The 19,428-nt window shown below is 36.5% G+C and overlaps 1 protein-coding gene across 1 annotated transcript; it reads left to right on the forward strand.

Annotated features, from left to right (window-relative positions):
• Positions 1-617: 617 nt before the first annotated feature.
• LOC139142722 (pyruvate dehydrogenase E1 component subunit alpha, mitochondrial-like) lies at positions 618-18,826 on the forward strand. The gene is made up of 9 exons (XM_070712825.1): positions 618-893; positions 5,546-5,614; positions 8,347-8,520; positions 10,228-10,354; positions 10,800-10,891; positions 11,851-12,099; positions 12,915-12,986; positions 13,483-13,659; positions 17,097-18,826. The coding sequence occupies exons 1-9, from the start codon at positions 801-803 to the stop codon at positions 17,256-17,258; spliced, it is 1,215 nt and encodes a 404-aa protein (XP_070568926.1). The 5' UTR covers positions 618-800; the 3' UTR covers positions 17,259-18,826.
• The last annotated feature ends 602 nt before the right edge of the window (positions 18,827-19,428 follow it).

Below are 19,428 nucleotides of genomic sequence, written 5' to 3' on the forward strand. Positions count from 1 at the left end.
GAAGAAATTCCAGACCACGTCAGAATTCATTAATTGAATGTGCTGAAATACCGTTCAAATATATATTTACATGGATAAAGCTTTGACATTAACCGATAAAAAATTTCAATTTGATTACGATTAATATTTTGAGACTATATAGCAATTAATAGTGGAAGGAATAGATACTAAATTTAATACTGAAATAAGGGTACGTCCAAGCTGGTGGGGAATCAGACAGTTAATACGATATATTAACAACACTTAAAATTGCGCCAAGATACAGAACATAGCAAAATGGAAGATTAAACGAAAAAAAGAAATACACCAAAGAGAACAATACCAATTAACTTAAAATCCAGTGGACTGGATAAAAATGTCATTGCTAAGTCAGTAATGTTGAGATTTATCGGTTAAATGTTTTAAAGAACAGATGCACGACAGCTCCTTTAAATCGGGCGGACAGATTATTGTTCCTTCGATTTTTTTATTCATTTACTTTTTTACCAAGATAAATTTGGTTATCATCCATCAGCCTTAACAGTTTCAGCGAACAAGATTGTAAGGGGTAAAACTCCATTAACCGCTTTGTCGAGCTCAGGAACCTGTATGGAATCCGAAACCGGATCTAGATCGAAAGCCGGTTACAGTTGCGCTACAGCAGGAAGGCCCTCTACATCGAACGTACGCGTTGTGGCGTAGACTAGTGAAATTTATCGCATGTGTAACAGATCGCGGTGAATTTCTTGAAGGTTGCGAACACAGAAACGTCAGAAAGCCGGTAAAGAACAGTTTTGATAAAATATTTGCTGAAATAAAGCATGGCACTTTCAAGGGTCGTCAGGAGGATCGGCCAAAATTGCTGGGCCTGCGCGAGAAGTTTCCAGGGACAGAATACCGGTGTAACAAGAACGGTAAGTTCAAGTACATTCCTTACAAGATTATCCCCTTCATTTGCATTCTTCAGTATTGTCATGTTCTCTAACCATCATCAATTAACCCGGTCCACAGATTCAAGCACGATGGGGTTGCCCCTGATCCACCAAATTTATTTCATATTTTAACTTTCCGGTGTCCCGACTGGTCATGCAAGCGCCACCTCGTCCCATCCAAAGTCACAAAACCTACATTTAACCTACATTTTAATAAAAATTATCTCGTCCAGGCCGCTTAAATACATTCTACATGGCAATCAGTGCACACGTATACCTTCATAGTTCTTTAGGAAAATAATGTGTGGCAGATCGCACACTACCCTGAATAACAAATGTATGGAGATGAAACATCTTAATTATGTGAGGGCTGCTGGCAGTATGATTGATGTAGTAACCATAAGTCATGTGACATGTCTAAAAGATAAAATGATTTATGGCCAGTTCATAATTGTTTCAGGGTACTTCGAAACACTTCATCTTCACTTGCTGATATTCTTTATTTCCTTCATCATAGGATTATTAAATCTTAGTATTACACAGGTGCATAGCCGTGGTCTGTTACCTATCTGCAATAATTATAGCCCTTGGTTGTGCACTGGCTTCTTGTGCCTTATTGGCTGTGTAGCAGGCCACTACACAGCCAAAACAAAATGACAGAAGAAGCCAGCTCATGGCCTGTTGGATACAGTTATTGCAGCTAGTCTGCTACCCTTTCACTACCCAGGTTATGGAAGGATCTCCCCTGACACAACACAACAGAAGATACACAACCCAGGGAATTGTAGAGCTGCAGATGGTAGCCTAGGCCCTAAAAAGAACCTAGCAAACAGTTCCCCCCTTGTGATAATAAATGCTAAATAGAAATTTACAGAATCATTATTTATCATTATCAATGATTCATAATGATTCTTCATCTATGTAAGTTGTAACAAATAGTGTTGTTTGCAGTTACAGGTCTGTTACCAAGTATAGCTGCACGTGTGCAACACTGGACACTGCTGTTTAAAATGCAGACAGATTTTGTCAGTGTTGCATACATGGCTCTTGTTGCAGCCTGTAGTCTCAAGGATGTGGAGAATTTTGGTTACAGATGGCAAAATAAAAGTATAGACAGTTACAAGTATAGTGTGAGCACATTTAGTTCATGCAAATAGTCTGTGATTTTTCACTAAACTGATATTTTCACAGCTGATTGTTTTTGCCATCTGCAGACTATTTCCTACATCCCTGAGTCTGAGCACTTAATTAATGTCTTTTCTAATGTTCATCAAAACATCTACAGTCATCTATTCAGTTGTATTGTAGTTATTCTTGCATAATTTCCAAAAATGAAGTCAAACTATGCTGACAAATCTTTATTTTTGCATATTAATGAGAGGGTGGTAATTGTCATTTGCTAACAAAGATAAACTGAGAAGTCTCAACTTGATGCTGAAAGAACCTAACAGTGCAGTATGCATCAAAATATAACCGATGATAACCACAGAATATATATTTCCCAGAATTTAAACACATCAGAAAAAAATTCAGTGCATTAAATCAGAATTGTCAAAAGTGATAAAATTCAATGCTGTATGTGTGGACAGAAAGTGGCTTTCTGATTTTGAACGTCTTTCTGATTTTGATCTAATGTTCTGCAGAGCAAGAATAATCTAGTGGTTTGAAAATGATTCTGTATCTGATCCAATGGACTGCAAGACTATAAAGTTTGAAAACAGATTTTGATGTATCATAGTTTCTTGAATCCAAGTACATCACAATTTACACTTTACATGGAATATGAGATTTTTATAGGGCCAGTAGCAATAACTTTTGATTATTTCTTCACTATTTTTGTTTTGTTTGTGAACTGCAAGCTCTTGTTCTCCCCCTTCCCCAGTACTGTCATTGTTTACATTAAATTCTAGTCCTGGGCCAGAATTCATTTGTCAACAATAACAATGCTGTTTACACATGTAGAGGCTGAGTTGACAAGCTGAATACAGTGTATCACATGCTTTTGGGAGCAGAACAAGAAACTGTAGTCGACATTAAAACAAATATAGTGACAAAAATCATCAACAGTTACAGCTACTGGCCCTTTAATTTAACCCTTTCACCACCATGGTTTGTCCCAAATCCATTGTTTTCTATGGCAAAGTTGGACCTGTATACAGGGAAATGGGGGTGAAAGGGCCCTTTAAGTTGTTTCCCGCTCAGAAGAACAGTAAATAATGAACATTTTTATAATCATAGAGGATAATGGTATTGAAAGATTATATTACATGCATAAACATTTATTCTCTTTATGTACACCCCTGGTAATGTGCACTTACATAGACTCTGTCTGTGGATATTATTTTTGTCAATGTTGCATTATTTGAGAAGTAAGCTACAATTTTTGGCATTGCGAAACAAAAGATGAAGTGGTTGATAAAACATAACAGCAACCGACAAAACAGATGACGATGATAGCGAAAACAAACATTGGTTTAAAGTACAGCAGGATGTAGTTGATTCTACCTGTATTCATCGTCAACATTATTTTATTTGTAATTGATTTTATGAAGTTGTATAAATTTGTCTTTACAACTTCAGTGACTTTCTCTTTAAATTGGGTTTTCTCCCATCTAAATCATACAAATTCCCTACAAAATTTTGTATTTTACTGCACTCAGACATTTGACAAAAAAAAATTATTCAGTGGTCTTTATTCAGTACTCTTAAGCCATCGGCCCATAATACCAGTACTTGACAACAAAAATTTGGGAAAAAAAATGGTATCAGATGTGACCATAGTACAGGGTAAAAGGTATCATCAATTACACTTCATCTAATAAAAATTGGTAGGCAAATATTTAAAGGTTTCAGATGGTGCATAAAACATATGAATACCAATATTTATTGAATGGAATTTGATCTTAATTCTAGGCCAAGATGATGCCAGCTGCAGATAGGTCATGTACTACAAAAACAACAGCAACAACAAAAAAAGTTAATGGTGTCAAAAACAAAAACGAAATTAATAGTGTCTGAATTAAGTCTCTGGCAATCAAAATATGTGGCATTATGTTTGGACAAATACGTTATTGCTATCGGTACCCATTTTCAAGATTTAAGAAGTTGTAAAAAAGAAGATACTTTTGGAGAGCATTTTCAACAAACATTTAAAGCATCAAGCAATCTCAATATTGACGTCAGAATCCAGACTGTAAACATTGTTGATCATGTTTTGCTCACACTTCCTATTTGCATAAACTAGGCATAACTATTCAGATAAGAGTAGCACAGTTCAATTGGGTTCACTGGAAAGTAGACATGTACAGGTTACTTTGATACAATACTTTCTCTGTAATGTTAATTTGTTTACAGTAGGTACTTTATTGGCAAAGAATTACAGTGTCGTGACCATGCTTGTGTACAAACATACCGTTTGTACGTGGATGTCATGTTTGCTACAGAATTCTGTAAATGTGAGATACATTGTGCTAATTTGTACTGATGATATCATTTCACAGCTCTTATGCAAAAAAGTCAGTATTTTGTGGGGTGTCTTAAGGAAATCTATTGTTTAACTTGGCTTATAGCAAACATCACATAGGGATCAAGGCATGTTTTAGGATGGGTTGATCAACTGACATGTGACTGAGTTGTCCATACAGGTATGTGTCGGCAAAGCTGGTGATCAAGTCTTCACTGTTTTGCCTTGGAAAGGGGTGGCAATTTTAGGGCTTTACTACAATCAACAAAGTGTCTAATCCATTGACCATAGTCACACTGTTAAAGCCATGGGTTAGGCGTCAAATTGTCTCGCTGGGAAATTTACTTCCTAGGTTACGATTTCAATGGAAAACAAAATGCTGTGACACCTTCATAATCCTCCTACAGACTAGAACAAACTCGATCCCCGGGATGGAGTCCTCTACCTTTAACTTTTATTGGCCCTACTGTATCGCCCTACTATTGACCCTATAAAGTATTTTTTGCGGTTCTAGAAGCAAATTTTTCATTATGCATGTGAGAGTATACATTAGGGTCCAATCCATGTCTCAAAAATTCTAGACAACATCACATTGAACCAAACTTATATCGTTGGAGTTTGAACTTCAAAGGATATTCTCTGATTGCCATAGTACTTCTGATTGTTATAGATTGCCATCAAAAATGCCATTCATTGTTTTTGAATGAGTACATGCCTTTATAAGTGTCCACCTTGTGTGAGAGACATACGGTAAAGACACTATAGGCATAGATGGCAGTTTGCTATGCTGGCTATTGATGAATGTCTGTGTGTATAAGGGGTCTGTAAGTATGAGCCATACAGTTCTTCTGTCATAAGAATACATTGTATTGCCAAAGGACCTTTGCACTCACTATATATCTGGTATTATGCCGTGCATGTCCTCTGTACCATCCATGTCTATAGTAGCTACGGGGACATTGGCCCTATGTTTTTCAAACAAATAAGTGCACCTTTCTGTACATTCAAATCGCTTGACATGTAACATGTCCATTGACAAATGGGGCTATGTCTCTGAACTGTTGAAGTTTCCTTCAGTTTCAAACATACCCATACAGTAATAAACATGTACATGTAAATGTTTTCAACTGTCTAAATTTTCACATTTTTTTTCTCCTTTTTTCTCTCTCAGAGTACATACCTGTTAATCAATTCAAGAAATTATTCTGATGCAGTCACAGAAGCCAAGTTCACTACAAAGGTTGGTTTCAGAAATATTTTACTAACTTCCCCTTTGTCAACATTGCCACAAGTTACTAACAAGCAGACAGGGGTATCTAGTCTCCAGCATAACACTTTTGCCTCATAGTGATTACATGGCCCTACTGCTGTATTGGTGATGTTTCTGGAATAACGTAATGACAGTGTTGTTTTCTGTAATATACCGGTAGTGCCTGTTGTGGGATTGCAATGGAGCAAATAACATGTAAATATAATTTTTGCATGCATGTACATGCATTCATTGCTGCTTTTAAAGGCCTGTGTTGGCACCAGATTGTCTCATCAGAAAATTTACCCACCAGATTACAATTTCAATTTAAAACAAAAGGCTATCACACCTCCATAATGCTCTTACAGACTAGAACAAAGGCGATCCCAGGGATCGCGAATAGGGCCTTTAAATGCAACAATTTTTCTGTACACTGTATCATATACATAACACTGTTTTTGCAATCACTCATGCAGAATTAATGGTGCAAGCTATCATTATTTGATGAGCTTTCTTTGACCACCATTCTTTTATCTGTTTGTACATGTATGTGTTTATTGAACAGACCAACTGTCATTACCTGAAGTAAATAACTAAGAATAATTATAGACAATTTTTAAAAATTAAATATTCAAGTTTACAACTGTACTTTGAACAGAAAGTCCCTTTGTTATGCCAATAGTAACTTCCTTCATAAATATAATGTAAATTTTTCAAGTGTTTTTAATCTTACAGATGGTAAAAGAAGAGTGATTTATTGTGGCATGTCAAATTGTCATTATCATTTTTAGTATCTGAGCTTGGAATGTGGCAAAGGATAGGTCAATTTGGTCCATGATTACTCCATATAATACATCAGAAATAATGTTATTCATGATAAAATAATCAATAATCTATCATTTACAGTAGAAACTCTGCAATGCATGACAAAGGCATCTTTTATCTGTACCAGCTGTGTTATCTCTACCGTATTCGTTCACTTGACTTTTGACATAATAAACCCTGTACATATACTGTATGCATGGTTAATTATTTCATTGTGCCAAAGCCTTGCTGTGCACTTGAATGAATGCTGTACTTGGCATCTAGCATTGTGGATGTCAACATAATTGTACGTTTTCAGTGGTGGGCATTTGGCAAATGGATGAGGATGTGGGTTGAAAATATAGAGACATATGCATTGGAGATACAATTGGTTGTACATACTGAAAGAGACTACCAGTGGGGTCTGAAAAATTGCTAGTGTTTCATAAACAAACTTCAAAAAAGATAATATGAAAATGAAAAAGATGATATAGATTGATATATGAATTAGTATAAAGATAGATGAATCAATAAACAAATGCATAAATATAACAATATTAATAAATTAATAAATAAATACTCAGATATATACAATGTATGTACTACTTACATGTAAATGTACATACATATATAGATGCATACAAACAAATTTAGATATACAGACAGACAGAAAGAGTGTTAATGACTTTGTCCTGTAAGACTTCAAGTTCAATTAATGTGAAGTTTGTAATGCAGAGATCTTCATTAAAGTTTTTAATGAAGATATATGCACATGCAAGCTAATCATAGATATTATCTCGACCATGTTCTCTAACATTCACTGTGCCCTCTGACACAGCAGTTGTGAGCACTTGCAGTGCAAATATCCATTGCACAAATCCTATATCAATACATGCAATTATTTTCTCATACCAGACAGAATTTAATTTTGTCAGTGTTGCCTCAATTATTTTTGAGGGCATGCTATTTAAAGTCTGTGTAATTGGCATGCAAGGTGGTAAACTTTTTTCTCTCAGACTGAAATATTTTATGTAATTGCCAATTTAATACCTACACACTTCAATTATGGCCATTATGTATATATAGAAGATTTCATTATTTGTTATTTTTGATTATTCTGAACTTCAGTGCAGTCAAAAATCCATAGAGATGTTTCAATCATCCATGAGAAAGAAATCAGTCATTTTTAACCCTTTTAGCACTCTAATTTTCTCCTGCCAAAATTTTAGTGCAAAATTTTACCAATTTTTATGAATTTTCTGTAATTTTTTGATAATTTTGGACCAAATGGACATCGCATTACATTTGCTACAGTTTTTTCTCAAAATTTTGGCAAAAATCTGAACAAAATTGAGTTGGGTTTATTTTATAATGGGGACAAAAATAGACTTTTGTGCTCAAAGGTTAACACTCAACACAGTGCTGTTTTGACAGCTTTGATTTATGACACATGTATAATGAATCATCACAAAAATAATTGCAATTTCAATTAGAATTTGATATTTCAATTAGTATTTTATTGAAAAATATACTTCGAAATGGTATGATGAAGTTATGGGACACTATGGTCTAGCAATACTGTTTGGTTTTCAGATATCTAAGAACTAGTGTTGATTAGCCTTCAGAGCAAGCAATAGCACAAACCTTGAGCTTGTAGCACTTGAATCCACAACCAGAACTCACTTGTGATAAAAGTGTAGGACCAGTTATGACAATACGGCAAAATATGCATGACGGACTATCAACTGTCCGGCCTTGGCCAAGACGGTAGATGATCCCGAACCAGACCGCTTAATTTGCTCACTGCTATACATACCGGAACTCCAAAGTATATCTCCCACACACATTTGCATGTACAAAATGTTCATCACAAACTGTATCAAAATGTTGAAATCAGCCACTGAGATTTCCTCCAACAGGACTTCCAACTCCACAATCTTGAAACTGGTCCCCCAACTGAGTGCGCTGTGAACCGTGAAGATGCACTCTACTATTACAGACAGATGCAGGTGATTCGTCGTATGGAGACAGCGTCAGGAAACTTGTACAAAGCTAAAGTCATCAGAGGGTTCTGTCATCTATATTCTGGCCAGGTTAGTTTTACATGTACTTTGACTCTGGCAATGCAATGATATAGTAATATGTATTTCAAAGTATGACTTCTGTGTGCTTTATAATTTTTGTACCATTACTTCTTGAATTTTTATCCCCAATAGTCAATCAGATGTAATGATCTAATGGTGCCTTCTAGGTTGAAAATGGTCAAACTTTTCTTCCCAGGGGAAAAATTGTACTTATTCCACTCTTGTCCAGCCCTATACTACATCTGTGTTACATGCAATTATAATTCCACACTTTACATGTTTAATGTAACTGTACAATCAAAGTGGAGGGTATATTTGCTTTAAAATATTCTACCAGTACTGTAGGATTTCTGTTGCCAATAACAACCGTGTGAAATGTCAGGTTACATTTGGCAAAAGGGATCACAAATTACCATTACACAGGTGAAATATTGTACTTTACTTTTAATATCCACTGTGTGGACATCCATCCCTTCTACTGTAGAGTGCTTGAATTGTCATGTTTAATACGGAAGATGGGCACATTTACCAAGTAATAGGTGTGATTGAGATCATTCAAATTCATCTTTTGAACCTTGTCTGTCTGCAAGAGCACAAAGATGAGTGTTGTTAAAAAGAAAAGTAAACGTTGAACCTAACATGAAGTGGGAAATTGATCCCCATTACACCGTCATTATGTAACGATAAAAGCCAATATTTAATGGCGTGCTATTATCCTGAATTGAGCGTATCAAAGAAAATTACTAATCCTGTATTCAGTGGAATTACAGTTGTATTAATGTGTTGTCATAATTGTCAGAAAACACTTGTGACGTTATATTCTGTGTTCAGAGATGAGCATTGATTATTTGATTTGCCATCAAGGTAACTGTATTGATTGACTTGCCCAAAAACAGAGAAATTGCAAAATAAACAGGTATTCATGGTACAATCTTGTAATTTGAAGTGTATAATGTAATTAAGTGTGTGTTGTACATTTGTATTTGTAATTATGGATAAGTTCCATGCTCATTTCCTCAGAAATATCTGATTTCATAAATAAGCACAAAATCTTAAAATTGTCAGCTTTGGTAATTAATAAAGCAATCTGTTGTAGGCATGGTCTTCTTTCAGTCTTTTAATCATGACACTGTGATGTGGAATGCCATTGCCGTACAGGCCCACATTAACAAGTCCACACTGCGCAGGCATGCCCATAGCCTTCTTTGATTCAGGCTAGGCCCCAAGCCTGATGAACAGAATGCAAAAGCCAAAACAGTCTGACACTGGCAGCAGTTGCCCCTACCCACACACAAGTGTGATGACGCCTTTCAGTAGACCGTTTTGGTTTAACCTTTTTGTTCCAGTGGTGTGTGTGGACAAGTGTATTAGGAACGAAGGGGTGGAAGGATAGCACAGAGAATCGGCATATGACAACTACCGACAGTGACTGACATAAGTTTTACCATGCTCTGTGCATTCGTAAATTTGAATGCTTTCTGATGTAGGTCTTTAGACGTCCAGTAAGTCAAAACAAAAATATGTAGTTTTCTTTTTTTTGAGTGAAATTAAATGTAAAGAGACACATTTTCCTTTGTTATTCCCTTCCCTTTGGTCTGTATTTTTTAACAACTGTGCTTTTCTTTTGAAGTAATTGTACACCATGATACACAATGACCATAAAATATGATTTTCAAGATATGCTAATGTGATAATCATTTCTGTTATATCTGATAGGAAGCATGTGCTGTAGGCATGGAGGCTGCCATCAGACGGGATGACGCCGTCATCACTGCATACAGAGCCCATGGCTGGGCATACACCAGAGGGATATCTGTACATGGTGTACTGGCTGAACTGACAGGTAAGCAAATCACATACACTCAGTGTAGACAAGGAACCATGTCCTTGGCCTTGTATTTCTGCAGTTTATCTTGTGTTGAAAGAGTTGTAAAGTTTTTCCCGTCAGTAGTGTCATCTCGTTGACAGACAGCCAAGAAAAGTTGGAGTTCACAGAAAGTTTACACTCCTTTTTGGAATGGAAAATTTCTGATGGTAAAATGGTTTGGCAAAATTAGAGAATGACTAGTATATTTTTATCTGCCTGTTTTAAATGTTAATCTCACATGGAGTCTCTCCAGCTGGTTGCAGAATTCTTTTTGTGTCCATGTTTAAAATTTCTGAACTCTTCTGTAGTATTCAAACTTTGGTAATAACTACAGCTATATTGACGAATTAGATGCTTAGAATTGTGTTTAGCCTTTGCTTATATTAACGTGAGAAGTACAATTGTGAATTTCATCTGGTAGGTCGTAGGACTGGTAACGCCAAAGGAAAAGGTGGCTCCATGCACATGTATGCACCAAATTTCTATGGAGGAAACGGAATTGTTGGTGCTCAGGTATGTTGCATCTTGGAATATTTGGGAAGACTTTCAGAGTACACTGAGATGGTTTGAAACTTCACAAGCACATTCTATTCAAAAATATCCAAATTTATGAAAACATTCCTGCAAAGGTACAAAATCTGCTATTTTCAGCGTTGCAGTCATCGTCAAGTAGAGATGCAACACTTGTTTACCTCCAGACAATTTTCATTTAACTGAAGATTAGTGGGTCAGATATATTCTTTATTTTAGTTTTCATCTTGTGTTAGGGTGCCCCTGTGATTGAAGTATAGACACAGACAATGTTGAATTGTAACATGGTCCAGCATGACCCATTATTATTCTGCAGTTTCTATTTGCAAGATTTTCATCAACCACAAGAACTTAAAACATTTTGTGGATAGGGTTATAGATGTGGACAAGATCAAATTTAACCAAGAAGAGAAGTACTGATCATCATAAACAGGTCATGAAGAGTAAACTGAACTATTGAGAACTATTGAGAGTTAAAGGTATACAGTCACCTGTAATCTAAATATGCCCATATATGGCCAAAGGGTTGTTCCTAGGTATTCAAAATGCCCATGTGAGGGCGCTGTTTTTAAAAAGCGGCCACCCGATTAAAATCTGTGATTGGTTAGATTTTCTCTTTCCATGGTAACTGTGGCAAAATTGCAACAGGTGACAGTATACCTTTAAACACTTTCATGTCAGAAGACTAGAGACTTTTGCCAAAAAAGGAAGTTGTGAACACAGTTCAGTACAGATTTCATTGAAGATGGCTGAAGATGACAATTATTGCTGAATAAAAGTAATGGATTCTTGGCAACGAAAATGCCAGGATGTAAATGTAAGGTCGTGTAGGGGTCATGAAAATTGATGGAAAGGTTATACTGCCTGGTGTCATTGTTGTGAAGGTTTGCATAATTTTAATAGAACCAAATGTGAATTTTTTTTCCTGTTTGCAATTTCAGGTTCCTCTCGGAGCAGGCATTGCATTGGCTCTGAAGTACATGGACACTGACAGAGTCTGTGTGGCTCTCTATGGAGATGGTGCGGCCAACCAGGGCCAGCTGTTTGAAGCATTCAACATGGCCAAGCTGTGGGACTTGCCTGTCATCTTTGTGTGTGAAAACAATGGTTTTGGTATGGGCACCAGTGTGGAGAGAGCATCGGCCAACATTGATTACTACACACGTGGTGACTTCGTACCTGGTATTTGGGTGAGAGACAGCTACACTTACACCCTTTCTCATATTTCCATGTCAAATGTGACTGAAAGTTTTCAAGGGACTGTGTCATTACATGTAACATATACTGATGAAATGAAACCGTAGAAATGGTTGGTCAAGCAGGATTATTATTGGCATACAGTGACATGAACTTCTATTTCAACACCAGCCCCTCCTCAACCCTAGTGTACTTCTCTTCTCTACGCTGACACACTACTGACTTAAGAACATTTTCCTTATCATAAAATAATTTTACACATTACCAGTACATGTACTATTATACATGTAGAGCTCACACAAAAATATTTCTGAGAATTCAAAAATGGACTCAAAGAGTTCTGAAATGCTGTAAGTCAGAGGATATAATGATATTTTCCATACCAAATACCAAACTGTATGCAGAATATTTGCATTTGCAGGTGTTGTGTTCACAAGACATTTAAAAACCTTTGTACCATTCTGGCACGGTCACTGCCTACCTGTGTGCATGTTCCGCAGATAAAACTGATATCATCATGGTTACATGAATGTGTCACATAGAGAGTTATGTGGTTGTGTAGCTTGTTAAAATAGCGCCCTCAATGCATGATTGGCAACTTATCCACTTTACAGCAGTGTTCTCTGAAGGCTGTACACTTACAGAGGCTGTCTTTCTGCTTGATGAAGCATACATAATTCATGGAAACTACGGACTTGTAGAATACAATATCTTTCCATTGATGTAAACTCTATGTTGGTAGGTCACTTTTTCTGTTAAAAATGCTAAAATGCACCTTGTACATGTATGTTGTGATTTGTCCTTTCAGGCTGATGGGATGGATGTACTAGCAGTGAGAGAAGCGACAAAATTCTGCAGGGAGTATGCCAGCTCCGGGAAGGTGGGTAAACTCTACATGACTTCATTGTGTTATTCCCTTTAATGACCATGTTATGTGAGAACAGTATGAAATGAGCCTTGACATCCAAGCAAACAGTGTCTGATAACTCATGTTTCTGGTTAACCCTTTGAGTGCTGTAATTTTCTCCCGCAAAAAAATTTTAGTGCAAAATTTTACCAATTTTATGAATTTTTCTGTAATTTTTGATAATTTTGGACCAAATGGACATCACATTTCATTTGCTACAGTTTTTTCTCAAAACTTTGGCAAAAATCTGAGAAAAATTGACTGGGGTTTATTTTATAAAGGGGACAAAAATAGACGTTGGTGCTCAAAGGGTTAACTTTGAATTTTGAAGGAGACCATGCTGAAGAGATATACCAATTCTCAGAAAATTTCAGAGGAAGATGTGTAAGAAGGACACAGAAAGGAAAATGTCAGTTTGAGGGATTGAAATCTATATCTCTGACTATTTGTTTGTGTGATATCTGTACAGGGTCCGATTCTCTTGGAAGTGGCTACATACCGTTACAGTGGCCACAGCATGAGTGACCCCGGCACCAGTTACCGTACACGTGAAGAGATACAGGAAGTGCGCCAATCTAGAGATCCCATCACTGGTTTTAAGGAGCGTTTGACGTCAAGTGGACTCGCAACTGCTGAAGAACTCAAGGTAGACAAATTCAGATATTTATACTTGAGTTCATGATGTAAATCAGCTGAGCCATATTGTATTTTAGCCGTGTGTGTATAGTGGAACCTATCTATTAGAGACTCAAGTTGACCTTGATATGCTCACCACTGAGTCCTTGTAAACTAGCCTTAAAACAGACAAATGATAATGGACAGGTGTATCTCTTGGAGAGATGTTGGTTGATGTAATGTATCATGCATGTTATGGCAATGACCCAACATATGTTGTTTGTTTTCTGCAAAACAAAATCTTGTCAAATATTGTCAACAGACTTTTTAGTCCCCACGGACACCGTCCGGGGGGACTTATAGGTTTGGTCATGTCCGTGCGTGCGTCTGTGCGTGCGTGCGTGCGTGCGTGTGTGCGTGCGTCCGGCCGTTCACGCAGATATCTCAGAGATGCAAGAAGCGATTTCATTCAAACTTGGTACAAGGATTACTACATATGTCATACAGATGCACGTCTATTTGTTTTGTGATACGATCCAATATGGCCGCCAGGCGGCCATTTTATTACGATTTTTTCATGTACAGAGCCATAACTCAGACATGTTTCAACCGATTTTATTCAAAGTTGGTACAAGGACATTGACCAATGTCATAGATATGCACGTCAATTTGTTTTGTGATACAATCCAATATGGCCGCCAGGCGGCCATTTTATTACGATTTTTTCATGTATAGAGCCATAACTCAGACATGTTTCAACCGATTTTATTCAAAGTTGGTACAAGGACATTGACCAATGTCATAGATATGCACGTCAATTTGTTTTGTGATACGATCCAATATGGCCGCCAGGCGGCCATTTTATTACGATTTTTTCATGTATAGAGCCATATCTCAGACATGTTTCAACCGATTTTATTCAAAGTTGGTACAAGGACATTGACTAATGTCATAGATATGCACGTCAACTTGTTTTGTGATACGATCCAATATGGCCGCCAGGCGGCCATTTTATTACGATTTTTTCATGTACAGAGCCATAACTCAGACATGTTTCAACCGATTTTATTCAAAGTTGGTACAAGGACATTGACCAATGTCATAGATATGCACGTCAATTTGTTTTGTGATACGATCCAATATGGCCGCCAGGCGGCCATTTTATTACGATTTTTTCATGTACAGAGCCATAACTCAGACATGTTTCAACCGATTTTATTCAAAGTTGGTACAAGGACATTGACCAATGTCATAGATATGCACGTCAATTTGTTATACATATATACGTCAATTTGTTATGTGATACGATCCAATATGGCCGCCAGGCAGCCATTTTATTACGATGTTTTCATGTACAGAGCCATAACTCAGATATGTTTTGACCGATTTTATTCAAAGTTGGTACAAGGAGATTGACTAATGTCATACATATGCATGTCAATGTGTTATGTGATACGATCCAATATGGCTGCCTTGCGGCCATTTTGTTACGACTTTTTCATGTACAGAGCCATAATACTCTCAGGCATATCTCAACCGATTTTATTCAAAGTTGGTACAAGGACATTAACCTATGTCATACATATGTATGTCAATTTGTTTCATGATATGATCCAATATGGCTGCATGGCAGCCATTTTGTTACAATTTTTTCGTGTCCTTAGCCAAAACTTGGGCACGTCTCAACTCATTTTATTCACCAATTTTAATCATTGTACAAGGACATTGACCTATGTCATACATATGCACATTGATTTGTTTTGTGGCCATTTTTTTCCGATTTTTTCATGTCTGGAACCATAACTCAGACATGTATCAAGCGAATTTATTCAAAATTGGTACAAGGACATTGACTTATTTATGTATGTCAATTGGTTTCACGAGATGGTCCAATATGGCCACATGGTAGCAATTTTGTTATGGTTGTTTCATGTCGAGAGCCTCAACTCTGGCAAGTCTCAACTGATCTTATTCAAAGTTGGTACATGTACATTGACTTACGTCATACATATACGTGTTGAGTTTTGAAACAGTAAGATCAAATATTGCTGCATGGCGGTGATTTTGTGACAATTTTCAAATGTACAGAGCCATAATCTGACATATTTCCACCAGTATCATTCAAAGTTGGTACAAGGACATTGACCTACGAGTATTTCATACATATGCTCGTCAATTTGTTTCACGTCATGTAGCAGTAACATGTCAATTATTGAAGTTTTGTAAGTAGGCTGATATGTCAAGAAATATGTACTGCATCAATTCATGAAACTTTATACAGATGATAACTGATGTTAAGCTCACATTGCTTTAACATTGAAAAAGACATTTATCAGTGTCATTTTAATTAATTTGTAATTGCATAAGTAATGAACTTTCCTAATTAGGGTGATATAGCCATAAATTAATACAATGTCAAATGTGATGAACCTTGATACAGATGTTGATCTCATAGTGTTGTAAATACTGCATCAAACTTTATGAAATATGGTACCAGTGATAATCTGTCAAGTGTTAGAATTGTGTGCACAAATGTTTTGCACATCCTGTTGATTAATTCCTAGTTGACTCATTTTCTGAACTTTAGGATGGTGGCCTATATTGGTTTTATGTTTTCATCACCATGGAACCCATTCTTGGCCATTGAGCGTCATCTGTATCAAAGTATTTTTATCACAGACCTAATTAATGAAGAGGACTCTATCCTCTCTGAGGACATGTAATCAAAGTACCCATTAACAAGTGGGGACTGTGTCATCAACGATGACTTGTTTCATATTGATCTGAAACTGTTATTTGACTCTGCTTACATTTGTGGCATTGCATTCATAAAAAGTTACATAATTTATCACATGCTTTGTTTTGAGGTCTGATGTTCCATTGCTGCAACAGATGTAGTCCCCAGACCAAGTATGTGTCTTGTCAGGCCATTGATACTACAGTACCTATCATTTCAAACATAGTGATTTGCACCGCATATCTGCAGTGCGGTGACTGAATTGCCACATATCTTAGATTGTCATTGACATTGACGGACTTCATTTTAATCCAATTAGTGTTGAAATGAGCTTTCTGTAGGCTGTAGAGCAACTGTTGATGAATAAATTTGTCGTTGAATGTAAAATGATTGGCAGTAAAAATATGACGGTCATTTCACATCAACAGCTGGGTAAAGCCAGTAAGCTTTGATGTGTGGCTCAGAGAGAGCTCATTTTGAAGGCATATTGTCACCTATTCCAATTTTGCCATAGTTACCATGGACAGAGAAAATCTAACCAATCACAGATTTTAAGCGGGTGGCCGCTTGTTTAAAAACAGCGCCCTCGCATGGGCATATATAATGACCATATATTGAATACCATATAATGGCCATATATGGGCATATTTAGATTACAGGTGACTGTACACCTTTAATGTTTTCCTTTGATCGGTTTCCTAATTTCTGGTTGTGATATTGTTTTATTTTAGAAAATTGATCAGAATGTCAGAAAGGAAGTAGAAGACGCAGTCCAGAAAGCAAAGACAGATCCTGAACCAGCCCTCGGTGAACTCTACAATGATGTCTACTACCAAACTCCTGGTTTCCAAGTGAGGGGTGTTGAACCCTGGTCAAGTTTCCCTTCAGCTTAAGTTGTTGTAGAATTTCATGTGATAAGATGAATAATACTTGTAACTTTATGAATTTTAATTAGGGAGGAAGAAGGTATAGGTGGCAGTGTGCAAATGTCATTTGAAGGAGATTAGAACCAGAGTGTATTTATTGCAAAGCCATTACGGAAATTGTGCTGCAGCTCCCATATGCCTATGTATTTATCTGAATTGATTGTAATTGCAGAGCCAGACACCGAAGGTGATAAATTCAAACATTGAATCATTTTGTAATTTTGAGATATGAACTGTACTGATTGACATTGGTAGGGCTTCCTATTTAGTTATCATGATATTTTGGACCACTCTCCCAAAATCTAGTGATCCATCATGAAGCATTATTCAAGTTGTGCCCTGTTTTGACTAACATTGCCAGTATCTCAGCTTGGTATCAGCAAACAAAACTGGTAAGCTTTGAGGATACAGACCTGTGCATTGAGTCGAATCTCACATGTGAAGCTATTTTCAGCTATCAATGCTGCACCAATATGTATTTGCTGCATCAATTTCTCAGAAATTGTTTTTATTTGTATCAGCACATACACAGAAAATTTTCATCAATTGATTCTTCTTTTCCAAAGTTGAATTTTTGTGGAAAATCTGTTTACTGCTCACAACATTTTCAAAGATACGACAGTTGGAAGTTTCAAAAACAAACACAAACAAAACAAAATCACGCTGACAATTACAAGAACAAGCGTACTTCCAGCCTTAGTTAAGATTGGTGGACACAAACCCTTTGATACAAACTGAAAGGGTTTCACTAGGGCAACCTCTATCTGTGTACTGTATCCCCACTCCTGTCACTGATGACTCCCTAACTTACCAGTGATTTATGCACCCTAAAGACTCCCTGGGTTTCTGTTTGTATCCACTAATCTGCACCTTGTTATAGTAATATATGTTGAAAATGAATATTCATATCCAGACTATCAACGGACATTAAACAGGTAATATGTCAAATCGATCATAATACGTGGAAAATAGCTTTGATGGCACGTTTACAGAAAATTTAGCATATTTTCAACTCAATTCAACTTTGCTGTGGTGAACTATAATCCCTTTGAAGAAAGAGGATTCATTTGCCAAAATCAAGTTGGTTCGGATGATTTTCATATGTATGAACCATGTAATATGCATGTCTTAGAGTTCAAAATGAAACTTAGTAATGAGATCTTGTCCATAAGATAAGTAATTTTGCACACCTGACGAACAATGGGTGCAAAATCCATTCTGAAAACAATGAAATATTCCAAGGGGCCTTTTTATAGCTCTGTGAAGGAGCTGGACCCCCTAGCATTGTGTGGCTTTGTAACATTGTGTAATATGAGCACACCCTTCTTCAGTCTTGACATAAATTTTGAGTGGTTATGTCCCTGGCTGGGTATCAGAATACTAGCATACTGTGGTCAGTACATTGTATATTTCATCTAAAACATTTGACAGAATAACTGTGATTAGGTTTGGCATTTTTTGAAAAAAAAAGGAAATTGTGTTAGTTTGAACAATTTTTAACAATGTTTTTTTGAATAAACATATAGTGTCCAAGATGTTTTTGTCTTGTTGTGTTCCCTGTGTGATATTGGTTTCATGTTGTTTTCCCTGTGTGATATTGGTTTCATGTTGTTTTCCCTGTGTGATATTGGTTTCAAGCAAAAGGAAATTTTGTTTATTTGTCTAAAGCATACTTTTATGATGATTTTTGGTGGAGGAAGTGGCTGATAATAATTGCGTTGTACGGAGAGGAACAGATGTGAATGACGTGTAATTCCCATGAAACTATCAATAGTTATGAAAGAGGTGTTCTAATATTTTAGAAAATCACCAATATGAATAATTAGATTTAAGCCATAATGCACCCCGGGACAGACATTTGGACTCTTAACTATTACAAAACTGTTTTGGTCTACAACTTGTGTGGGTTCGTTTTGAAGTGCGTGAAACAACTGAACTTTTCAACAGCTTATTTTTGTAAAAAATCGAAAATTTAATATTTTTCCCATAACGACCATTTTGAATTTCAAGAGTATGTTACTGTTGGATAATCCATTTAACTGTAGAAAATTTTGCACAATCAGCCCTGATTTTTGTTCTTGATTTTGAAAGAGAATGATTCAAATTTTCCTTACAAAAAGCTTGAGCTGAAGTTGAA

This window comes from Ptychodera flava, chromosome 10 (assembly GCF_041260155.1).
Source record: "Ptychodera flava strain L36383 chromosome 10, AS_Pfla_20210202, whole genome shotgun sequence".
Lineage (NCBI taxonomy): Eukaryota > Metazoa > Hemichordata > Enteropneusta > Ptychoderidae > Ptychodera > Ptychodera flava.